The 26,204-nt window shown below is 46.1% G+C and overlaps 1 protein-coding gene across 2 annotated transcripts in view; it reads right to left on the bottom strand.

The window, feature by feature from the left end:
- The window catches only part of MXI1 (MAX interactor 1, dimerization protein), a 56,891-nt gene that overhangs the window by 26,043 nt on the left and 4,644 nt on the right, over positions 1–26,204 (bottom strand). Inside the window, exons 1-3 of one of the 2 annotated variants that reach the window (XM_074158871.1) lie at positions 20,556–20,628; positions 19,731–19,863; positions 3,315–3,344 (exon numbers count right to left, since the gene is read on the bottom strand). In XM_074158871.1, the coding sequence (XP_074014972.1) occupies positions 3,315–3,344; positions 19,731–19,863; positions 20,556–20,628 (236 nt within the window). Of the gene's footprint in view, positions 1–3,314; positions 3,345–19,730; positions 19,864–20,555; positions 20,629–26,204 lie in introns of those variants that run through there. The other variant, XM_074158870.1, reaches the window with a different exon arrangement.

Raw genomic sequence — 26,204 nt, 5'->3', positions numbered from 1 at the left:
ATCATGTGGTGTTGCTTACGAATCAGTTTTTTGGTAGGCGTGTTAAAGGACTAAAAAGTATTGTTTTAGTTACGCCTTGCAGCAGATGAGAAGCAGAATACTGGTTTCTTGTTTAAATGCAAGCTATGACTCATCCTGGGCAGAGATAAACTGAAACGCATACCCATTAAATAAAAAAAAACAAACAATTTTCCAACATGAGGATTAATGACAGATAATAACTATAAATTAACTTTAATCTTTTATAAATCAAACAAAGCCCCTTATATAAATGTCACTGCAATCTCTTCAGATAAAAAAACCACCAAATCAAAGCAGAAAGACAAATCACTTAAATATTAACTGTAATATTTGGTACCAGATCAAACAGCTCCTTAGCAGAACCACTGGATTGTTCATGAAATATTTCAAGACTAAGAAAAGGAGTGGAGCTTAAAACGTTGCTTTAATTTTTAGGTATTTTTTAGTTACTTTTCAACATCAAAGGGGGAACAAGATTCTTAATCCTGATGCATCATCAGCTTTGCAGTACTGAGTCCAAGTTAAATCGTATATTCAAAAAGGAGGAGAGCATTTTGTTTTTCCACTATTCTCTTGCTACTGCTTGAAAGAAACTCCGTGTAATTTTTGAACGGGTTAAAACAAAATTTAAGTGAACATAAGAAGGCTGCTGTTCGCAGACAAGCGGGGAAAAAACAGAGTCAGAGACCTAATAGTGGACAATTTTGAAAATTATAGTGTGTGTCAATAACAGAGATAACAGTGAGATTCAAAAGGAATAATCTCAAATAATAGGGAAAATGAGCACCTGCCAGCCACAAAGCCATTAGTATCAGGGCTTTTATCTTTGCAACAGTTAAATCTGTAGACACTGACAAACTCAACGACACAGCAAATAAAATGTGGTGAAAATCTAACCAGGAAGCTATCCCCTCCACTCAGAAAACGCTGCTGTGGTGGTTGAAAATAAGTGCTTCCAGTCTGAAACTCACCATCCAAATCACTGGTAACAAGCACTGCAAACCCAGCATAGCCACTATGGGGTCTAACTGGGTTTGCAGATGCGCGTGGCTGGTCAGGCCATAGCATCCGCATTAAGGGACAGACAATCCCAAACCAGAAGCAACAGGCTCCTGACCAAAGATCCCAGATACAGGAGTTCACCACTACAGACCACCCAGTGTGATCAAATGTGTGCCTTTCCCAGAAGGATGATAACCAAGGGCTTGTAAAACCACGTCTGAGGCACAGACTTGGAATACAATGCCTCAGGAATGGAAAGCCCTGGAGGAAAGACATTGCTGAGAAGGTTGATGGTTAGGAGTCTTCAACCTGGAGCAGCTAGAGACTAGGGAGCATAACTGAGACGGAAGAAGAGGAAGAGAGAGATATTACACCAACCGCGAACGCAAAGACAAATTCTGTAGCAAGCAAAGAGCTTGTCAACATTCAGAAAAAGGTGGCATGAGGGGAAGCACAGGTAATAATATTCCTCTCACTAGTAACATATATAACGTTACTGGACATATATAACTGGAAGTGCTGGACAGTAGTCAATCCTCATGATATCCCCACCCCAGGTAGTACTACTGTCCCCAGTTAAAGCCAGGGAATCCAGGCAGAAAGTTCCTCAACTCATACAGACAGCTGGTATCAGGCATATCCTAAACCGATCAGTACTTGCCAGTCCTCAGCTGGACAGTAAGTCTGTAACTCCAGCTGCTGAGATCTCACCCACAGAGAGTCTGAAGCTTCATTGCCTGCCCCCCAAGCCTGACAGTGGAAAAAGACAGTCACATATCCGTACGAACTTGGCCAATGTGAGGGGATCAGGTTGGTATAGAGAAAGATGGAGATTGCTCTGCTCTAAAGCTGTACTGAGGGCAAGCAGCATTTGCCGTAACAATTAGATATGCAAATAACCACACTGAAAATTAGTGATGGTTTACTGTTGTCATGGAGAGAAAAGCACCCTCTGTTCTGGGTCAGACCCAAACACTGCATTTTCTTTTCCTCATTGGCAAATAAAACTGTAGAGAACACTGGAAAACCTGGGAGACAACACTTCTCAACACAGCTCAACTTGGGAGTGCAAAGGTTGAGATTTGGGGAGCAGTGTAACCCAAATAAAAAACCTCCCTCCATCACTCCACAAAGGCAGGACCGTGACAACTCAGCAGACTCTCAAAGCTACCAGGAGGTAGAAGCACAGCCTGGAAGAAAACGCCCATCCACCAGCACATGTGGGGGAAACTGAGGGCAACACGATGCATGAGGTACTAAGCTTGAAGCTACATGGGAAGGTCTTGTCTGAATAGAAGTACACCCTTGGCTCGAAGCCTCTGTGTATCTTTGGCCACCCTTATAGTCCTCCCATCCCTTGTTAAATTATGGCTGCGAAGAGGGAAGAGTAGGCAATCAACCTATTTCGACTCATCTTTCCCACCCTGGGGGTTTCTTCATAGAAGCAGCTGGCCAGAGCACTGCCTTTGTTCCAGCAGCCACAAAAAACAGACACCACCCCCCCCCAGCCCTCCTAAAATGCCACAGAAGAGCCAAGATAAGTTTATAATGGGAACCCTGACACAACCTTAACTATAGCATCCTGAATGGAAGGCGATAATCTGATCTGTGTGTGAACTAGCTCCCCTTGTCTCAATGGTATTTATCTTACTTTAACTCCTGTTACAAAAGGGTTGAGTCATATAGCAGAGCTAGCCAAGTAACAAAACTGTAAGGCTTGCTAAAATTTCAGATTCAAGGATAAACAGGCGCAATCCTAAAACAGGTTAGAAGAGAGAGTCTCCACAGGAGCACGGGTAGCCAGACCTCTGAGCCTCTGGACAATGGTATTTTCTTCTGGGCGGCAGAGATTATCCCAGCCCGGCGGAAGGGTGGGAGGGAGAGGGTGTAGAGCACAGGGCTCTGCCCTTCGGTTCACGGTAACATGTATTACCCAGGGCCCAAGCCCAAGAAACCTGATCCCGTAGCAACCTCATGTATGGAAAGTGCCCCAATCAGATTTCACTGTGTCAGGAGAAGAACAGTATTTACTCTGCATACAGATTAGTCACAAAACTGGGTCACTTCTTGCTTTTCAGAGAGAGGAAAAAAAAAAAACCCAACCAAAACCAAGGCTGCTTTTTCCAGACTTTTTGTGTGTCTTACCCCCCCACGACTTTTAAAACTCCGTGATGCCGTGTGGTCATTCACAGCTGTCTAAGCTGATCAAACGGCATCTGCATGTGTAAGGTTAAAGCACATTACACTCACTAGGCTTGCATTTCTTAGAATTCAGCTCATTAGCTACTTACCGGTTCTTTTCTAGTTCGTTGTGCGTAGACCTGGAAGACAAACAAAAATTTGGATTAGCCACCTTTGACCTCTCAGCACCAAAGTTCAATCACTACAAGCTGTACACATCCCCAGCAGCATACTGTAGTGTAAAGCCAACCAAATACATACATTAAAATCTATAGCTGTTAACTTCAGCCTCCCTGCTGACAAGAGATTCCTCCCCTCCTAAGTCTGTATTTACCTGCTACGTGCAAAGCTGGTACCCTTACTGGTGCTACAGAAAGTGTTCCTTGGAGACTTAAATGCACACAAAATCTCCAAGAGAGGCAATGATTAGAACAGGGGACCAGAGTCAGCCATTTCCAGACCACTTCTGGCTCTGTCACCAACTCAGAACAGGACTGCAGTTACACGCCTTTGTGCTTTAGTTTCTCCATCCACCCTGTAAAAATATAGCTATCATTTGCTAACACAGGAGCTCATCGAGTACTAATTCCTGCACATCAAATACATGGGAACCTCCCAGCAGAACTGGCTCTGTAAGGACAGCCCCTGGAGCCCCTCAGCAGTCACACACCAGACTCAGCAAACTTAGCAGAACTCCAGATACGGCCAGCATTTGGGCACGGAGCGGGATGGCCGGTACTGCCATGTTTGCAAACATCAGCGGCGCTGAGTAGCACTTTTAGGATGCCTGGAAACCCCTTGGGGATTGAAACAGCACTGCCACAGCGCTAGCTTGCAATGAAGCAAGTGACCCATAAAGTGGCACTGTGACCACTTGACAAAGGAGGGGACTTTTGTCTTTATACCTGCCTGCCCCGCCAAGCAGGCTGCCAGCACTCCCTAATTCAGAGCTCGCAGCTTGAAAATGAGACCAACTAGAAACAAAAGGGAAGCAGGCAAGTTCATTCTCCTGGTCTCTGTGATGACAGCATGAGTGGCAAAAAAAAGCTTAAATCCTTTCAGGATTTCTAATCTAACGATGTTATTAGTAACCCAGGTAAGGTTGTTGAGGATAATTTAAAAAGGATATCCATTTATCCAACATTTCTCTTTAACAGAAGGTCACCTTAAAACAAGAGTAAAAGGAGCCCAAGAGCTTAATAAAAAGGATCTATTTCCTGTAATTTGGCATCACATTTCTTCCGGAGCTCTGAGAAGATTATCCTCTATCCCCCATCTGGAGAATCCCACAGAGAATTCTACAATTAGGGAACTGAATGGAGGATGTGCTCAGAGGGAAACCCTGTCATAATTAAATGCTTCTCCAAAAAAAGGGAGGAGGAGCCCTTAACAGGTGTTAGAACCTCATTGAAGATGATGAATAAACCACGGACGTATGAAAAAAAAAAAAAAAAACAACAAGGTAAATGAGTCTTAGCTATCTGTGGCTGAGAGCTGCGGGTGGCTAGAGGAAAAACAAAACTTTACCATATGTCTGTGCAAGGTACCCTGCAAAACAGAATATGGGATATCCTAAAGGCAAGGAACACTACAGCCAAACTGCTAAAGTGGAGGAAACACCCAAAGCAAATCGTTCCCTCCCAAAAAGAGAGGATCCCTTAAGTCTGGTTGCCAGGAATCAAGAGACATGAACATATTTAGTCCAGAAAAATCTCCCAAACCAACCCCACACTCCCCATAGAGTCTAAAACAGCAAAATCCATTTGTCCAGGCAACTTGGATGCAAATTAACTCACCAAGGCTGAGCTGATGCCCTATAAAACCACTGCCCATATGTTCTTTGGAACATGCTTATTGTTCTTATTTACTGTACGTTCCTGCAGGAGACTTTGCACTCTTCTTGGCTATGACATTAGCAGTTATAAAGCCAGAGATATGCAATGGCTTGAATTCCTATATTATATTGAGCCAATTATCAAGGCCAGCACTGAAAGAACAAAGTTGGGCCCACTGCTGTGAACAAAATTAAAACAGCAGGTTCTCCCTACTCCTCTCACACAGGGGACTCTTTATTACCTATCTGCCTTCTGATGAACAAGACAACTGAGAGGGGTCACAGGCTTTTCACCAAGTCAGGAAATTTATGCTGTGACTTTTAACCGTATCAGTGGCAAGGCAAAAAACCAAGCCCTCCAACCTCCCCCCTCACCCCCCAGCACTTTCCCACTGCAGCTGAACGCAAAAGAAAAAAAAAATCTCAGCAATGCTAAATGAATCCTATGGGGATACTACCTCCCTTACCTGCCTATGCTTTGCTTAGTCTTACTGGAGACACTTGGAAAAGTTTTAATTTTTCCTTTCACCTAAATTTAGGGGAAAAAAAAAACAGTACCACTCCCCACTACCACCATTCACTAAGTCTTATTTTCTGTGCCAGTTTCACTTTGCTTGGACAACAGATACAGGAAAAAAGAATGACTCTCTTCTGTTCATAATTCATTTCATTTTCTGTAGTTCCTGATCTAGAGATTAATCTTCTCTCCCTGTCTTTGGGCTGCACACATTACTAAGATTTATTTGGAGTTAAACAAGGACAGTGCTGTCAGTGAAGTGGAAAAAAGTACAGGAACCTCTATTGATACTACACTCAGAAAAAAAAATAAAATCTTTTACACAGGTAGAGAAACAAATATAACTGGACCTCTTTAACCAAGCTGGTCTTATCATCAACTGAGAACCCAGAGAGTATCACCAGACTGAAATCAAAACTCCATCCTTGTATGCTATTGCCAGATTTTTGATAGGTACAGGATAAACACCACAGCTGTAAACTATTGCAGCACTCAGGGAACAGGGTTACTTGTAACACTCTGCATTTACGGCAGCAAGGAACCAGTGCATTCAGTGTGATGGTGTTTTGCTGCTGTTGACAGCCAGTCACAGCCTGTGTCACTCACTGAAATAAGGCCACTGTGTCGAGCCTGGACCAGAAACCAGAGCTCACATCCCCACTGTCAGGCAGACAGGGCAAGCAGGACCTTGCCCCCACCTACAAAGCTGAAACCACAGCCAAGCAGGTATGGACATGTTCAGAAGGAAAAAAAAAGCCCAAGCACACGTACTGGTACTGCTCAAAACCGCAGCTGCAATTTAAAAGTAGCTCAAGCACAAACCATCTGCAGGGTTCTCATTTAAAAGTCAGGTTTCTATAGCAGTCAGTTCTTTAACAATAAATTTAAAACATCCAAACTCGTAACTACCCCTAAAAACTGAAGGAATGCTATATAAGGAGGAGGATCCTGCTGACTACATTTTGAAAACAGCTTGAGAAAAGATCAAGAAAGTGTTTTAAAAGCTTAACATAAAGGAGCCAAGCAAACAACAACAAAAAACAGCAAAACAGTCCCCATCATGATTTTGAACAACAATAAACTGGAAGAGAAGAAACTGAAGTTTATCCCTCTTTACCCCAGATACCTGAAACTGGGAAGCAGCAATTGTCAGTCACTCCAATTTAAGCTCAGATACAACAACCTTTTCTGTACCAGTTACTATGATTCTGCGTGCAACCTTGCTATCCAACACTGTAACGAGGTGTTGCTGAAACATTAAGCTACACACCAAATTCCCCCAGTGAAGAAGACATTGTAAATAATTTATTACTTTACCCCATTTTCTTTATTTAAATAAAAACCCCTCCTACCATGATAGAGGCAGCCAAACTTGCCCTCAGCACAGGTAAGCCAGCAAAACAAACTGCATCAGGGAGGAACAAGCTCTAAAGAGCACTGAATTCATTTGTCATCAGTTTTTTTTTACTGTAATTAAAATCACAAAGCTGCCACATGACATTAAACACAGCTGACCTTTCTGGTTTACACATTTAATATTGATAAATAGCCCAACAAATGCATTTGCAGCATATCTGCATTTTGGTTTGACTTCTTAGTGAGATAACCGTTTTCTAGTGGGAAAACACAGCACTCGAGTCCTTGTCCTACGCGATACACAGGTAACATTTAGAACCAATGACCCTGTCATCTCCTTTTAACTGGTCACCCTCCTGACTGTATCTGGCACCATCTCTTGTCTCTGGAGGAGTCCAGAGCTCCAAGAGCTCCACCTGCATCCTGACAGAGATACTGGTGACTCAGAAGACGCTGCTGGCCAGGCAAAGCAGGTGGGGGTAATAAAAATCACCTCTTCCAATACATGTCCTTAATACCAACACAGAGCCAGTGCCACAGAACCTCTGCTGCTTATGCACCATCACACCATGTACAATCTCATTCTTCTTCATTTTACAGACTTGTCCCACCTTCAGGCTCTGTTGACACCCATTCATTTGGCCAAATTCCCCTGCAGGAAATGCCTCCTTCCATTCTCCAAGCCAAAATCAACCACCCCTAGGGAACCAGTGAACTACATCACTGCTTTCTCTTTTATGCAAGTTCTTCCTCAGAAATCACTCCTAGTAGAAACAGCCAAATGACAACACAAAACAAATAAAAAGTCACCAACAACTGTTTTCGATTTTAAATCCACCTGTGTCCACAAAACAAAACTTACTGGCTGAAGAACGCCAGTGTTTTGCCAGGGTTTCAAGTAGCATTGGGTCAACACTGTAAGCAGTCTATGAAACCAACTGCACAAGCCATAGTCTGAGAAGCTTATGGAGAAGCTCCACCAGTAGCAGCAGAGTGAGGCTTTCAACCCAGCAGTAAGACTAACCATAGCTGCACAAGAGTGAAATCTTCCTGCCCAGACAGAGATGTTCAAGGGCTGAGTTTCTAAGGGAGCTGTGAACCCCCGTCACCTCTGGGAGGCCCAGAAGCCTGGCTTTTGGAGGGCTGCACAGGAGCCTCAGGAACACAGCAGCTTATGGCACTCAACACTGCCAAGACCTCCCTGGAGAGAAGTGGGATGCAGCTGAACAGGAGATGGCATAGCTGGAGCAGAAGTCCTTCTGCTGCCGTCCTTATGCCCTTTGCAAGCATCAGCCTCAAATCCAACAAGAGCCTCACCTCAGCCTTATGTATCAGCAAATCTAACAAAACACCTCCTTCCGAGCAATACTAGAGCCAAAAGTTATCTTATCCATTACTATCCCATGATCCCCCTACACTGCCTGGCCTTCAGGTTCAGAATAAATGCTTCTCCATGAGGAGCTGAAGTGAGGAGAGAGTACAGACTGTTTCACCTTCTCACTGACGTCAATGGAGATGCACCAGATTAACCTGACCCCAAACTCTGGCTAGTTTTTCTGTCACTCTTAGATGGACATAGTATCAGATTCCTCCCAAGGCTCTGATCAAAGCTCTTTTCCCAGGATCAAGCCAGGCCCTTTCCAAAGTTCACATTCTCCGACTCCAACAGAGACGGGGATGCAGCCGTACCGGCAACTGTTCGTGTTTATTCATCTTTGGAAAAGGAGAAATGGCCCCAGAGTCTCTTTTCAGCTCAAGAAGGGGAAAAGAGCTCCTTCGTGCAGCTCACAACTGCAGAAAGTCACCTACCCCTGGGTTTCTACAAAGTATCCTGAAAGCCTCCTGCAACACTCAGTCAGAAACAACTTTAAAAGGTACACTGTACACAGACCCTGAAGAAGTCAATGCCTTCAAAGCCACCTACAGAATTTATACGGCCCCTCCCAGTTTGGTACTGCTCCTCATAATCACTATTTCTGTTTGCAACACTTCAGAAATTAACTATTCCCTAATGCTTTTTATGCAGGGGGAAACACCACCAACACAGAAATTCTAAATGATTTTCTAAATGATTTTTCAGAGCAGGGTACCTAATTTGGGTTCCCTGAACCCCAGGATAACGCATGGATTGGTGGGTTGCTGTTCTCAGGCACCCCACAGAGATATCTAACAAGAACATTTGTGCCATCTGATTTTTGGGTAAAAGACAAAAAAAAGGCAAATGAAAGCTGCAAGTGGGAAAAGGGAGAAAAAAACCCCAACCAACCACCGCAAACTACAAAAACCAACAAACCAGCCCCAACATAACCCAGCCCTCATGTCCTGCCCACTGTCTGCCAAGTGAGCCAACCCTGCTCTCAGACACCACTGTACAAGGTGCCAGAGAAGAATCTAAGCTGGAAGCAAAAACAAAGTAATATTTTTTTTTAACAACAAAACTCATCCAATAAGACACATCAGGCATAACCCTCACGTGGGGAAGGAACTGCAGTCGCAGTCCCAAACAAAGCACGCTGTTCTGCTGGCACGTGTTCTGCTTTTTCAGCACAAGGGAGGAAAGAGCAGGAAGACAGCTCTTCCCTGCTGAGCTCCACGAGTCTCTTCCAGTCCCAGAGCTGAGCTCCCCAAAACCAGAGCAACACCCCAATAAGCAGCACAAGGTGGCACCCTGCAGGGGAAGGGTTTTCCAAGCCAGGCCACAGAACAGCAAGAATGTTGTTTTTGTATTCACCGCTGCAATCTGGGGCCAGCAAAGAAGTCCCCAGCTGGCTTCCCTCCCCACTGCACCGGCTGGGAGCAAGTATGCTGATGTGAGCCTTCTCCTGCACCACCTCAGACCCCACGTGCAGAGGCCGGTCCTAACCCCAAGTGCTAAGAGAAAACCACCCCATCTCACATACTCCCTCATGCAGGGCCCTGCACGGCCAAGAGGAACTGGGTTTGCTGAACAAGCAGCTATTCAATATTTTGTTTTCTCCTCATTGTTCAAGGCGTGGCCTCAAGCCAAGCCCTGCTCTGAATAGAGAACTGGTGGTTTCCTTACAGGCTTTCTGACAGGCTCACCGAGAGCAGCAGCTCGACAGTTCACAAGCATGTTTATTGTCAAATATCCTTGCTTTCCAAACTGGAAGCTAAGAAATGGGGAAACTGGAGTTGCAGATTCTCATCCCCCTGGGTGCCTCTATGAAGACCCCCAAGAGCCTGGTTCTCTGGGCCACTTTACACATTCAAAGCACAACTGCTGCTGGTGCCCCTTGCAGCTGTGCATCATCAGCACTTCTGCAGCTCAGATCCCAGGTTCATACCTTGGAAAAAAACATAAATCATAATATGAACAGCAGACTTATTTGGGGGTCTCCTATAACAAGCCAGGCTGAAAGGGACTTGCTGAATGTACACAGGGCGGCTGACCGGGGCCAGGAGTGAAGCAAATGCTCCAATGTGCTATTTGCTGCTCCATTTGTCTGCCTTCTAACTTCTGTGACAAGTGAGTAAAGGTCCTACTGAAACCACCTCCTTCCCTTCCCAGCCCACAGTTAACCACATCAGAAGGGGCTCAGACACACAGATCAGACACAAAGGCTGCTGTATGTTCACGTGGGAACGGTATCTTTAGCCATCTCAGTAGAGAAACTCTAGCCCACCTCCCCTGGACATGCAGCAGCCAACGTTTGCTATAATAATTTAGAACTTGGCCAAATTCAGGTAGATTCTCACAGGTCAGGAAAAAGTATACTCTTTGCCTTCACCAAGGCAAGACTCCTGTCTATGATCCAGGATGCAAGGAAGTTTGAGCTTCTCATAGACAGACTCTTGACTTTTTTTTTTTTTTTTTTTTAAAATACATTGACAAAACCATGTTTTTCAGGACCTAGTGAGGAGAAATGTCAAGCAGCTTCACCATGGCACCTCCAAGCTCCCCCATAAACAGGGCAGAGCACAGCACAGAACAAAGACAGCACGATACAGACATTTCCTCACACTAATGTCAGATGTGCGCTGGCCCCCACGTCTCTCCCAATTGCTACCTGGGAAGGGCACTCTCCCTACACGATCATCATAAACAGATCATTTGAAACAAAATTAATTATTTAATTAGAATGAGGCACAGACTTCATCCATCCCCTTCTAATACCTTAATATCTCTGTTAATGAAATTTTCTCTGTTGAATATTCAAGCGTATTAAAGAGCAGGGTAAAGCCTGACACTGCAGAAAGCTCTATTAGGTCCCTGCCCCGCTGACTTCCGGCAGGCTCCATAAGTCTCACCGCACAGTCAAGGATTCAGTCTCTTCCAAGGCCACAAGAGAACCAGTATAGTTGCTGGTACTTGCATGGCAGACAGATCACAGTGATTCACAGAAACAGAATAAAGGCATAGGAAGCAATTTTCAAAGCTATTGATTCTGCTTCCTGAAAACAGAATTAGAAAAGTGTGCACATTACCCCAACATACAGATGGGGGGAACCATATAATGTACATACGGTAGGACCCATGTAGGTCATCTGACATGTCCAGATCATGTCCAGATCTTGCAGCCTTTCGGCAGCAGACTCAGGACGTGATCCAAGGGCCCAGCATGCCAGCCCTTTGCCCTGTACCATGCTTCTTCCCACACACTCGTTACCCTTTCGAGGAAGACGGTCATATCCAGAAATAGCCTTAGCAATGTCATCTGCAGAGAAACAGTCTGTTTGGGGAACATGTACTTCTCTGCAACACACATCTTCTGACCTAAAGAAACTGCCTTCAGATGCACTGGGGAAAAAGAGGCTTTTTGAGTAAACGCCACCTGACTGAAATGCACTTTGTTTGAAAAGAAACTGATGGCATTTGTATGGCTGTAAGCCAGGCCAGACTTTCCTCACTTCTATTTAGACTTGTTATTTCTCTCTCATGTTACAACTATATTGCTGCAATACTGTGCCTGGAGATGAAGGGAAGGGAAATATACTTGAAAATACGTTAACATCACTGTTAGCTACACACTGAATTAGGGAAACTGAGGCATAACGGCTTACACAGGCTGTAACAGTATCAGGAAGAGAACCCAGACGTGCTGATGAGTGGGGTTATATTCTGCCAAACAGGGACATACTCATCCAGCATCTGGGAGATCCATGAAAAAGGAAGGCTAGGAAAAACAGAAGAGCTCTGATTTCTTGTTCTTCCAGTTCTGGCTCACAAGCAGCAGCAACTAACATGAAGGCAGCAAGGTGGCTACCTCCCACTGCTCCCAGATGGCCAAGCTACTTGTGAAACAGTTCATGAACTGCTGCAGATTGTAGCCTACCTGTTAAAGGCAATCCAGAACTGGTGCCGTGTTACCTTACCATAACTATACATTGCTTTATGGCTGCCCAAGCACCTGGGCAATGATGACTGGAGTAATAGCCTCAACAGCAATCCCAAAGTCATCTGTCCCTTTCTGTAACTTCTCCCTTCTTGATAGTGTAACAGATGGAAGGAGATAAATGAGAAGTGTTCAGAAAATAATTGACTTATTTATGCAGAAGAACTTTAATCAAAACTGATGCAAAAGAATTGCTCTCAGTCCACATGCCTGCTTGTCACAGAGCAAGCAGCAAAGTACAAACAAGTAATTAAGATAATGTTGGAAATCATCTAGGCTACTTCAAACTGGATTCATAAAGCAACAGAACTGAAATCACTTTCATATCAGAGAATGGAAGTACAGTAGGGAGCACAGAAATGAGATGGGAATATATCCAGCAGGATGGAAAAAGCAGGCCTGTTCCCTCCGAGCTGATCAACAAGGCAGTGTCTCATAGAGAAGAGATCCAGGCAAAGGTCAGCCAAGTGCACAGCCCCAGAGACCCACAACCTCCGATCAAGAGAGCCCAAAATAGTCAACAAAAACAAATCCTATCTTTGTTGGTTCAAAGCGGGTAGGGAGTAGGAGCCAACACTCTCAAGAGGAGAACAAACAGAAGGCAGTCTTTGAATTTGGGCAGAAGTTTGTCAGGAGGGATCAGGAGATGATCAACAGCAGGAACTCCAATAAGCAAGACAATTAACTCAGCAGCATGACATAGACTGGTCTGTTTGGGTCAGAAAGAGAAGTGGAACTGAAAGGTCAACCAGGAGTGAGAAAGGAAAAAGTCAGTCTTACCTACAGAGAGGGAAGGAGAAGGAAACAACACTACAAATGACAACCAATTCGCTGTCAAGCAAAGGATCAGGTCAGGTTAAACAAAAGCATGAAAGATAAATCCCTGCATGTGTTGTGGATCAGGCATTAAACAGCAAAGATACAAAAAGGGTACAAACACAGCAGGAGAGGAAAAAACCCCAAACATCTGACAAACAAGACATACTACTTAAATCAGTGAATTGACTGTACACTGAATATATGGGAAGAGAAAATGAGGAAATCCCAGGAACAGATGAACAGGTTTGGCCTAAATATCCTCCCCACCGAGGGCACCAAATCTCTCTAGGAGCTGGGGCTAACAACCCTTCACCTTTCAAAAGGCCCTAAGAACCAAAACCTGAAGTTTCTTGTCACTGCACGAGCACTGCTATCAATGATGCAAATCAGCCCACAGCAGTCACAGCACAGCTCTACCCAGGCAGAGCGCTGCAACACCAACAGCATGAACCCTGACTAACTCCCACTGCTGCAAAACAGCACACTCCTGGAGAGGCTTCCCCCAAATTTGGGAGGACATAAGGCCTTCAGCCACAGAGAGCGACAATTCATGGCAGACAGATGCTGCAGCAGTGAATTATAGCTAAGTTGCAGATAGCATCAACAACTGAGTCTGCTTCCAGCTTACACAAAAGCCTCTTTGCACAACTCAGACAGAGACTACGAATTAAATTTTACACCTACTGAAGGTATCAAAGTATAAATTCAGCCCACAATTATGGGTTTCTGCATAGACTCCCCACCACAGAGATCTCCCTACGTGTGGCTATATTACTAATACAAAAATGAAAGCATGAACTGCAGTTCTGCAGGATCTTCCCAGTTGGAGAGCTATAAAATAAACAGGGTGACAAAGGGGAACACAGTGGGCTCCCCCATGGAAACTGCTACATCAGCCCTAGCACTTTCGGAGGCCTCATTCCTCATTAGGGAGTGGGGTTTGTGCTTCTCATGCCAGTTGCTGGGTTCACCCTCACTTTCTGTATTTTGCCTGGTAAACCGCCAGTTGTAGTACTGCAAAGCCAAGCATCACTGAATGAAAAAAACACTGCATACAAAACTTCACCTGCATGGGGCATTTTTTTTCCCCAAAAAATTGTTGGCAGGATCTCAGCTTCTGATGTAGATCAGCAGAGACAAGGAAAGGCAAAGCTTAGTGCCAGCAGGTTCAGAAACTCCAGCATCACGATGACTTGCTTGCCTACACTTGCAGACTGCATCGGGGCAAATCACATCAAATGGGCACAAGGGATGTGCTGAGGCCAAACTGAGCTATTTGAGTCCAGCCCTACCTGCCAACCTGCTCTGACCAACTGTATCCAGCACAACCCTATAGAAGATAGCGGAGTTTTAATAAGGGGGAAATTCTGCTTCTCGTGCATGGACCAGCAATCCATTTTCCCAGTGTGACACTGAAATTGTCATTACGCTTTCTGGAAAAGAAGTCATGCTCACACTTAACTATAGTCAATAGTGCTGACCAATCCCTTCTCAACATCTGTAACAGAGAAACAATCCTTAACAGCTCAGCTTTGTCCAGTTTTCCTTTCTTGAAAAATTAACTAACATATTAATATATATTTTCTACTGGATGGCAAGATCCCATCTCTAACTATTTCTAGACAAAATTTCAATACCAGCATGAAGACTCCAGACAGTAATCACACTGTTCGTATGTTATCAAAACGTGGTATAAATCGAAACATGGCAGAGCAAATCTCATCCATTCTGTTTTACACACATGAATTTGTACTATAGGAAGCAAAGCCAAGTCCTGAGCTATTACCAGAGCTCCCTGGCACTACAAGGCTTGAGACAGAAAGCACAGTCTCTGTCCCAAACATATTACACAAGGGCCAGATTCTAACCCACCTACACAAAGGGAGTCAAAACTCAACTCCCACTAGCTGTGGAGTAAGGTGTGACCCAGTGCAAGCAGCTAAAAAAAAAAATCAACTCAGAAAAATACACAAAAACCTCCAAACAAATAAACAAAGTATGATCCAGAAACAAATAACAACTGATAGAGGCTAGGAAGAGACAAAGCTGTCAACAAAAACCCTCACAGGCCAGCTCTCTGGGACATGAAGAAGGGGTAGAGGCTTTGTGCAGAAAAGTAGAACAACACGGGCTGACACAGCTATCTGCTCTTTCAGGAATTTCTCACACAAGGTAGGCAAACCACTCAGACCCCTGTGCCTGTCTCCCCCAGTAAAATCAGAATTACAGCACTGTCCTAACTCCAGAGGCTGAAAAATGCCAGGTACTCAGTCATCAGTGCAATGTGGGGGGGACTGCGAACCTCCTCTGACAGAAAAGATATATTTAAAACTGTGCTTATACAAGCGGTTACCACCCCCCCTACTCCTTCCCAGCACAGGAAGGTACAGTTGCCGAGTGCTGCTCTTCTGGTAAATCAGGCTTTCTTGCGCACCAGACAGCCAAGGTTGACTTGCAGCTACACATGCCATAACCTTTTAGCTTCTGCACCCATGTTTGTGAACCTGTGGCACACAAAGCCATCACCTGAGGTACCTAATGCACACTTACTTGCCCCCTCTGCCAGTCCTTGCCCAGGGACACTGAGAGCAAATTAAGCTTAAAGCCAAGAGTACTTGAGGGTACTACAGCCCCAATCCCTACCCTCAAGAAAACAGCTTTAAAGGTTATGAGTGGAGGGCTACAGAGAAGATCCAGCACAAACCCAAGCAATGGGATTTAGAAGTGTGGAAAAAAAGTTTCAAATGGGGCAGAAGAGAGCGCAACAACAGAGAAATGAGGTGCATCACTAGAACAGCCAGAAGGGCAAAGAAGTCCAGACATCCAGATTTTCAAGACACTATGTCCAAAATGCCTTACCATACCCATTATAGCTGCTGATTCCAAGCTCTGCAGGCAACCTGCACCCGGACTGTAGATGTCTGAAAGGCCCTTGGGAAGCAGCCTCAGCCACAAGGGAGGATAATGGGAAGAGAGGAAAATGAAAGGAAAAAGAAACTGGACAGAGATCAAACCCTCCCCCATGGAACCAAGTAATAGATTCTTTGAGTGCCCTTAACAACACAGGCCTCCTGGGAGAGCTGAGGGCTCCTAGCACTGCTGGGAGGGTGCTTGGCATTTCCTCAGCATCAGACCAAAAAATAACAGGCTTTTCCACATGCCTGAGAGTCTAAAAAAAACCAAAACACAAATGACAATCTAATATTGCAACGTAATTTCAGATTCCTTTATAAATCTTAACTTCATTAAACTGATTGTATTATGGAGGAAAAAAAAATCATTTAGCATCCCTGCTGTTTATTTTATTTCCTGCTGACACAACAATTTAAATTGATTAAAAAGTCTTCTCAATTATTTTCCAAAATGTATAAATATCAAACCAGTCTAATGCTAACTAACTATAATGAATAACTGGGTCTATTTAGAACTGCATATGTAGGGTCCGTAAGAGCAGTTTCTAGTGCCAGCAAGTGCAAGTTAACGTACCCACAGAACTGTACTTCCAGCATGGAGAACTTCACCTCTCTCTCTCCACCTCTAGAACTTCACGCTCTCTAGCAAGTTTTCAGTACTCAGCTTCTGTCCCAGAAACGTCTTCAGAAGGAACGAACATTAAATAAGCGATACTGTATGTTACAATAAATCTCTGCTAATTTTTCATCCCCGTCCAAAAGACAGAAGATATTTTTGTTAAGTGCAAATTAAAAAAAGAGGCAAAATTAAATCATAATTTAGTACGGATTGGCTAATCTATTTGCTTGGTCTTTTGCTTTTCACTGTGTGTTAAATGGGATTTAAAAAAAAAAGCTTCCCTTGTTTATGATGAACTTCAGGTCACAATGACTGTGATTCTCCACATATTTTTTGCAGGTGGGTAATTTTCAATACCTAATTATCCCTAACTAAAGCAAGACTGCATATTTTTAAAATATATTCAGGTTTTAACTCACAACACTAGGTCTTTAAAATACCCATGCAAAACACTACACATAGACACAGATAATGTCCTGAGGACTGCAGAGGGAAACCCCTCTGCAGCAATCTGCGTGCTGCTGGTTGCACAACTGAGACAAACCATCCTTCTTTACAAACGCATCATGTAAATTAGGAATAATGAAGCAATGTTCTCCCTTTTATCTGCACACCCTTATTTTGCTGGAACTGGGAGACCATCGTAGTTCTGTAAGAATAAGATTTGCTCCACCATTGCCATCCAGAGCTGGGCTGCCCGTTCCCCAGAACTTTCTGGGTGTTTGTGCCATGACAGCACAGAGCCTGTTGGGAAGAGATAGCTGCCACGTCTGGGCTGCAAATGCTGAAGGGAAATACTTGGATTTAAACTATGAATTAAAGAGCACCTAGGCTCTGTAAATACCCTGCACCACATAATCATGGATTATTTGGTTCAATAAAGACCAACAACAATGCACACGTGTCAATTTCTAAAAGTGTAGAAATAAAGAAAAAAACAAAACAAAACAATTGTGCTTTGCCAAGGTTGCTCGAGAGACTTTTTTACAGGAGGCTTTTAAATTACAAGATCTGCACAAGATTTAAATGCATCACTTCTCTAAACTAAACATTTTTGAGACAAAAACAGCCTAAGAAAATCTCACATGAAATGTAAGTTTTGCCCATCATCAAGGGCCTGATATTTAATTCAAAGTCCATTCAAATTCCACTAGACACATCTTACTGAATTGTCCCTTTGATTTTAACAGGAAGGGATGATACAGAGGCTTCCTTAAACAGGGCTGATGCTATACCCAGCGTCACACAAAACACACTGCAGTGAATTTGGAGGCACCCTGAACTTCACAGTTGTCACTTCCCGGCACTGCAGCCATCTGGAAGGCCTGCCATCTCCTACAGCAAGCGCAAGCTGCTACGACTTGTGCTAAAAGAAACTCCCATTTCCAACTCTGTGTGTAAGGTGTGAGCTCCCCAAAAGACTTGCTCTGGTCTCTGCCCAGAGCAGACCTGACACTGGTCACTCCCTGAGGCCGAAACATGGGAGGTAACACACTGGGCAACACTCTCACTCCCAGGATTCATTTTGACCTCAGTATTCCTTGAAGGTTTGAAATAAGACTAGAAAGTATCTTTTCTGTTTCTCTGTTCCCTTTTCCCTTCACACCAATACGTTCAGCCTGTCAGGCTAAATGGCCCAAGGGGCTGGTCTCAGCACAGGAATATGCCTGGGAGAGCTGTGCCTGGGGGCTGTGTGCCGACAGGGCACGCTGAGCAGCCCTCCCCAGCCTACAGGCTGCTGGATTCAGTGCTTAGGAGCTCCTGAGGGGGATGTGCTTCCAGCCCTCCTCTGGAGAAGGGCAGGTTGCCATGACAAAGGCCTTTGAGAGAAAGAGGTGTGGGATGGAAAAATAGTATGTGAGAAACCCAGAGGGGAAAAATACAGATCTCAATTCAGCATTTGCCATCATTTCCCAACACAAAGTGACTGGGATTTGGGACTTTAGTTCATGGGAAACAGTAAAGGGCTACAACTGCCCTGAAATCAGGAGAGGCCGGATGAGGGAGGGAAGCAAATATAAACATGCAGCATACAAAGAGCTCAGGATACGCTGATCCTGATGAAGAAAACTTGCCCAGAGCAAGGTGTCCTAACATCACTTCAAACAACCTTTATTATCAAATGCTGCCGAAGCAGAATCACTGCAAGCAAAGGCACCTTTCCCCTAGGCCTTTACAGGTCCTTCCCAATGGCCTTAAGAAAGCTTTAATCACCTGAGCCACCTGCCACCATTTTATGGATTGCACAGGACTTGCTGCAGTAAAAGCAAGCTTGCAACTGCCTTTTCAAAATGATACTTTATGCTTCTAAAATTTCTGTATCCCAGAAGGTCTCAACAAGGTCTGAACAATTCTACAGAAGGAAGCAAGAGAAAACAAAAGGAACAGGAAAAAGAGGGGAGAGGCAGATCCTACCACAGCACCAACTGGCAGGCTTAATCCTGTTGTCTCTTCTAGATTTAAGAAACTAAGAAATATGGCATTGTATAACAAGAGAAGTGTCAAAAACGTGAAGTTCTACAATTACCAAGCAATCAGAAAGCCAGGAAAGACCACTGCCCAGAAAGGTAAAGTGAAAAACAGCTTTGTTTTCCTGAACTGAATTTTTAACACACTGTACATAGCAGCCAGTCATCTCCCTCTCTCCCATTTGTTGTAGGGGATTCATTTCAAAACATAATTTCCTTGCTTCAAATCATGCCTGTCGTTACAATCCCAAAGCACTCAGGCTGCACGCATGCTATCCCTTAAAAGCAGTGACTTCTGGGTTGGAAAGACGTCAGCTGTATATAATGGGAATAGCTATTGCCTACCTTCTCCCTGAACCCTAGGAACAGATCTCCCTATTTCCCTTCCCTCTGCAGCATCTGAGCCTTGGCAGAGAGTCAGCTGGCAGTGCCACTTCAGACACAGCTCCCCTATGTCCCCTCTGCTCTCGGCACTATGGATCCAGAAGGGATGCTGCACTTGTGTGTCCCAGCTCCAGATCCCCCTGTGATCAGACTCTTCCCATTTTCCCCACAGGCTAAGTTTCTCTACTCTGCCTCCAGCTTTCCTCTTCAGCTTCATCCTCCCGGCCAGCCCTGCACCCCACGCTTTTCTGCCCGCATCGTACCTGTTGGCAATACTTGCATTGCTGCCACTGCCACTGTGTCTCCTTGCCCGGCTCAGCCTCCGCGTGGGCTTTGGGTCTTGTATTCCAGGACTTGGAACTGAGGGGAAGGTCGAGGCATAGCCATGTTCGCACTCTGCATGAGAATCAACAGGCAGGGCATTACAAAAAAAAAGGGTCATTAAAGGAAAAAGAAAAAAAAAAAAGAAGTCAGCAGGCAGGCCTCACCACTAACCCGTCCGTCAGCCTGGCTGGGGAGGCCCTTAACCACAACAGCTCAGGGAAATGAGTGATGATGTGTTCAGAGGGAAGTGGACTGGGAGGTGGAGAAAAGAAAGGAAGGGGAGTGTAAAGGCTCTGCCAACCTTGGAGGAAGGACACCACCACTCAAACACCTGAAAACATCAAAAGAAAACATGACAGCCCAGAGAGCACCTCTTCTCTCCCCTCTTGTCTAAGCTATCTGAACCAGGCACACCAGGCATAGCTCACTGTGCCATCGAGGTCTCTGCAAAGCCAGAGCCACCCACCACCAGCCTTCCTGCCCAGTGGGAAACTTTCACACCAATCCCCACTTTTCCTTCCAGAAAACGCATTCACTTCAGTCTCCCCCTCTCTGCAACAACCTTCCACCTCAGCCACCGCCTCTGGGAGGACCTGTTAGCCCTGTCCCTCACCAAACCCCTCACCATTCAGTGATTTACCACTAGCCCACCACAACGATCCCCTTGGCCAGGGCCGTTCTGGCCCCTCCAGGGACACGCCTGACCCCAGACCCGCTCCCCTCGGGGAGGGCTGTTACCCCAGCACCCTTCCTCCCCCCATTACCTCTCTCCCTTCGCTCCAGATACTCGGCCGCCTCCAGCAGCCGCTGGATGTTGATCATCTGGACCTGCTCCATGGCCCCCGGGCCGGCAGCCGGGGGGCTCCGCAGCCCCGGGCCCCCCCTCCGCCCCCAGACTCCCAGCTCCCCCGCTGGAAACGGGGGCGGCTGCGGGGGGGAGGAGCGAGGGATGGCCGTCTCTCCACAGCCCCCGGGCCTCCTCACACCGACAGCCCTCTCGTCCCGGGGGGGGACGGCTCTCCTAAGAGGGCGAAGGGTGGCAAAGGCAAACACGCGAGGAAATGCCGGAGGACGGACCGGCGCGGGGATCCTCCCCCCGGGGGAGGCAGCGAGGCGAGAGCTATCCCCGACCCACACCCGTCCCGCCCGAGGGCTGCCCCCAGCCGCAAACCCCGGTCCCGGCCCGGATTTACCCCCACTTCGGACCCTGCCGGGGTCCAACCCCCTGAGCTCCTGCTTAGGCCCCCCCGCCCCGGACCGGCCCCTCAGCGGGAGCGGGACCGAGACCGGGACCGGGACCGGCCCCTCAGGCCACCCCGCCTCGCGCGCCCACCGCCCCCGCCGCCTCACAGCACTTTGTTTACCTCTGCCCGCCGCTCACGGGAGGGGCGGGCGCCGCCGCGGGGCTGCCTGGGAAATGTAGTTCCCCGGCTGCCGCCGAGCACCGTGAGACGGCGGCTGTCTAGGGGCAGGGGAACCCACGCGTGGGGGCCAAAAGCACCCTCGGGGCAATGGCTGAGTGCCCCCGTGCCCGAGGTGATGGCCCCGAGCCCACCCAGGCCCTGAGGTGATGGTGGCCAGGCCCTGAGGAGATGGGTGTGCGCCCACCCAGGCCCTGAGGTGATGGTGGCCGGGCCTAAGGAGATGACCCCATGCCCACTCAGGCCCTGAGGTGACGGTGGCCAAGCCCTGAGGACATGGCCCGGTGCCCACCCAGGCCCTGAGGTGATGGCTGTGCGCCCACGCAAGCCCTGAGGTGACAGCGGTTTGCCCTGTCCTTCCTCCTTTGCTGCTGCAGCAGCGTGTAGGCCAAGAGCTCCATGCTCCACCAACACGTTAGGGGCAAGACGAACGTCGCCTAGGAGGCAGGAGGGACCTGCAGCCACTTCATCCCTCTCTTTGCAAACACCAGGGCTTTCCGCACGTGGAAGTGACAGGACTGTGGCAAGAATAAAGCAGAGAGCGGCTACAGAAGAAAAAGTGGGAGCTTTCCACATCTCACCCTTGGAGATGTAATTAAAGACAAGGTGCCAGGCTCTGGGAAGTCACACCTAGAGTGACTGATACAGTGTTTCTGATGGGAAACAGAGGTGCAAGACCCATTTTTTAATGTGAACACCACCCTTTGAGATCACAGACAAAGGATGTCACAGACAACAATCTCACTGTATTTGAGGCAGCGCGTAAACAAGTAACAACAGTGACCATCTCAACATCTTAATAAATACTGTCACACCTACACCTTGCAGTCTGATCTCTCTTCTCAGCATCTTAATAACGCATTTACATCCTGATTTTCATACAGGTGCTTCTGTGACTCTGAATTTTACCAACTTCAACATTTGCTGGAATGGAGCTTAAAAACCTGTTAAAATTTAGTTGTATGATACCAGTCTCTAAGATATTTTATCTACTCTCAAAAAGGGCACAATCAGAGAATATTCAAAATCAGAACATTTAGAGTAAAAACCTGAATCTCAAACTGATACTGACTTAGAAACCCTCCAAGGATTGTTTTGTAGTTCCAATTTGGGTTATGTTTCATGGGTCTGAACCTTTAGGCTGTGACTGGTTATATTTGAGAGCATCCCTCCCTCAGAATGCGAGCTGGAAAAATACCTCGGAAAAAAATTTAAAAAGCCGAGATTCTCAATTAATAGCTTGTGTCTGGTAGCAAGAGCTTTAAGCAGAGCACAAAAGACCTGTGAAGGAGTTGCAAGAGTTGGCAGCACTCAACTTGAGAAAGCCTGACAAAAAAAGTGGACTCAGGGTAGCTAACTTTTCTTTAAACGCACTTCGCTGATTCACCATTTCTGAGATTTCCTCAGAAAACTGCAGGCTTGCAGCTGATGGAGGTAAAAATAATACCACTATTCAGTTCTTACACAGCCTTTTTCATCTCTGAATCTCAAAGGGTTGATTTGTTTCGTTTCTCTTGAGATGGGACAGCTGAAGAATAAAGCTGGGACACCTTCAGGGACGTACCCCCCTTCATTCTGCACCAGGGAAAAGCAAGCCCCAGCCCTCGCTCGGGCAGGACGGGCTCCTTTCACGTACCTGCACCGAGCCAGACCACAGCGTGTGTAAAGATTGGCTTTTGTCCGGGGGAGAACTCGGGGCAGGAGGTACTCTCTCTCTCCCCACCCTCTTTTTTCTACGCTGGAAGCTGCCGATAAAGCAGAGTGTTAAAAGCACATGGAAAGTTTCACATTTGAGCCGTCTCAGGGACTACTTATATGATCTTGGGTTGCTCACAAGGGGAAAAGGACACAGGTGCACACACCTCTCTGCAACAGCGGGGTTAACGCAAGAGCATTCCTGGGCTCTAACCGTGCTTCCTCTGACCTGCTTCCAAAGCCAGGGAGCCATTTGCCTCTCAGGATTGAGAATACAAAACATTTAAAAAACCCAACACAACCCCTCCAAAAAACCCATGATGAAACCCCAAAATCACTGCAAGACAGGTTCTTGTCAGCATCTGGCTTTTCCAATTGGCACATTCGGAGATACGTGGTGCCACTCTAGGATTTAAATAGGGAAAGCCACGGCTGGAAAATGGAGGGGTAGTTTAGGAGCATATCAAAGTGCCAGCCTCCTGAAGCTAAAGCTGAAGGTACAAAATAAGAGAGTATGAAGGAGGGGGACACTGATGCGCACAGTGGATTAAATCAGCGCAGGAATGAAGTAACAGCAGGATCAGTTCTGCGTGAAATGATGTAGGATCAGCTCTTCCATTTACACACCAGCTCAGCTTCCAAGTCTTTGTTTCTGAAGTAAACAATGCACAATTAGAAGAAAAAAAAAATAATTCTGTGTGAAACAAAAGACAAATTTGAGAGTGAGCTGTGGGACATCTATCCAAAGAAGGAGCCCCAACAAGGCAAGGACAAGCCAACTGCGGAGCCACGGCACAATCTTTCAGTTGCCATCGCAAGTGCTCGTGTGGGCAGGTCAGCCTGCAAAGCGCTGGAGTTGTCTGTGACAGAAACAGAAGTGGGTGGAAAGGGAATGGCACGAAGAGGCCCGATGCTGTTCCACTGCTGACCAAAACCCCCCCCAAAAGTCACATTTAAAATGTGGTTGAGCAACCCACAGGCAACGCTGGGGAGGGGCTAAGGGAAGAGTATTTTAGGGGAGAATGAGATCATTTAATTTAGTGGCTCCGAATGATCTGTAAGTACAGTTTTCTGATTATAAGTGCTTGCTGCTTGGCATCCCTTCTGGCAGCTGTGATTCACTTTCATTGTGTGTTCTGCTGCTTCGCCCTTTAGAAAAGGGCTTTTTACATTTTATTAAATGGCACTTCGGCAGCCCTCCATTTCCAGCCTTAATAATGGATTTGTTAATCTCCCTGATAGCCTTTCCCTCCTCCTTAGCAACAATTTAAATATCCAAGAAGAAATCTGCAGTGCAGAAATCAATTAATATTTACATCTGAAACGCTGCTGTACTATTTTCATCAAGTAGAACAGATGTGGTCTGTTTTTTACCAACACCGCCATCGCTTGCATTAAACTAGCATCTTCCGTCAGGGAAATCTTTTAAGACCTTTCCAGAAAGTAATGTTTTAAGCTTCTCAAACCTGCAATGACTTCAATTCTTTTCTTTCCACTCTGTAGGAAGGGAAACTGAGGTGTAAGCAGCATAATGGCTCGCGCGAAGACACACCCTCAGCTAAAGGTGGAACAGGGACACGGCTCACAAATCAAGATGCCCAACCCTCTGCTTTTAACACAAGTCTTAGAAATAACACAATGCTTTGCAGCGAGGAAGTTATTTTCAATAAGGGCAATCCCTTTGGCTAAACTGCCTAGTTTTCCACCCCTTCTTTGGCTTTTTCTAAACTCTTCCTATCCCCAACTCTTTGCAGCCTCTGGGAGGCACAGCTGCAAGAGCTTCTTTTGCCCACCTTCACACAAACCCTGCAAATTCTTAATATTGCTTTCAAAGCCTTGAAACTTAACACTCCTGCATCCAAAGTGTGAACAGAGATCCCTGGTAGGAACCATTCTCTGCTGCTCTCAAAGCAGTGAAAAAGGTTCACCAGTTCTCCAAATTTCTGGAGACGTCAGGTCCATAAAACTCCTCTTTTTCTAGCCAGGGGAACAACTTCTCTGGCACACCTGAATATCCCACCTACCAGCACACACTAACAACCAGGGCTCTGCTCTTGTACTGCAACAGCTCAGCATCAGAGGACTTGCAGCAGGGCTGGAGAACATCCCAAGTGCCACCTACTCAACACCTTTCCAATGCTTGCAATACCTTCAGTGAGGGACCTACACTGCCTACAGGACGTGGCCTCATTTCTCATCCGGGAGCCTCATTCTTTCGCAAGGCATCAGATAATCCCTTTCAGCACTCCCACTGGTGCTTGGAAGCCATCCACTGCTGAGGACAGACATTTCTCAGAGCCAAACCACCTGGATACCCAAGAGTTTGACCAGGAATAAAGCGCATGCTGTATACCTCACTCCGATTCAAAGACCAAGCTCTGCCAATCAATAAGGCAAAAGCCACAGGTGCACTGGCTCTTTGGGCTTCTTGCTTCTCTCCTGTGGGTGACACGTTGCTCTGTTTTCAGACCTGTGCTGTGCCCCAGTTTATTCCGAGTCGGTGACTTCTGTCACTTCGGTCAAGTCACTTGACTGACCCAGCAGCAAAATGAAGTAAGGGGCCTTCCCGTGAGAAAAAAAATACATCACGTACAGGATGGGATCCCTCAGCTAAATAAAAAGCAGGTAGGATTCTCCAGCCAACAGCAGAAGGTGCTTCTCCACCAGCTCTCAGGATGCTCTGCTGACAAAGGATGTGATCGGTTCTCAGCAGTGCTTCTGGCACGGTCCCACGGTTTTACCTCTGCCCTATCATTTCTCCCGCTGTGGTTTCCTTCTGAATTTTCTGCTGAGGTCCAAACAGCGTGAGTCAAACTAACCCAACCTGGAAGTGGCTAACACATGAATCACTGTGGCCGGGTCACGAACCAGGAGGAATGAAAGGGGCTTATTGTGAGCTGGATGAAAAATATATAAATGAAGGAGCCTTGTACTGCTCCATGTATCACATCACCGTAAGATCCAAGACCGTCTATAGTGACCTTGTGCCACGTGTTCAGCTCTCATTGATTCAATGGGAGCTCTGCGCACAGACTGAAGGCAGTCTTGTCTCCTTCTGCCCTCCGCTAATTATAGGTTTCTGATCCATCTGTACTTTGGCTTCTCAAAAAAAGACCCCAAATAGCACATAAACAATGGAAGGAGCCACATGATGAAGATACTGTTGACTCACCTTCAAGGCTCAGTTTTCCTCCCCTTCAGAGAGGATTACTCAGGAGCAAAGGACAAATCTAAGGTTACCCATATGTTTTTCCTGGTCCGAAGGTCAATAAACATAGCCAGCTCTTGAAGAGGATC

Source organism: Numenius arquata, chromosome 15 (genome assembly GCF_964106895.1).
Source record: "Numenius arquata chromosome 15, bNumArq3.hap1.1, whole genome shotgun sequence".
Lineage (NCBI taxonomy): Eukaryota > Metazoa > Chordata > Aves > Charadriiformes > Scolopacidae > Numenius > Numenius arquata.
This window is presented reverse-complemented; position numbering and strand designations above follow the sequence as displayed.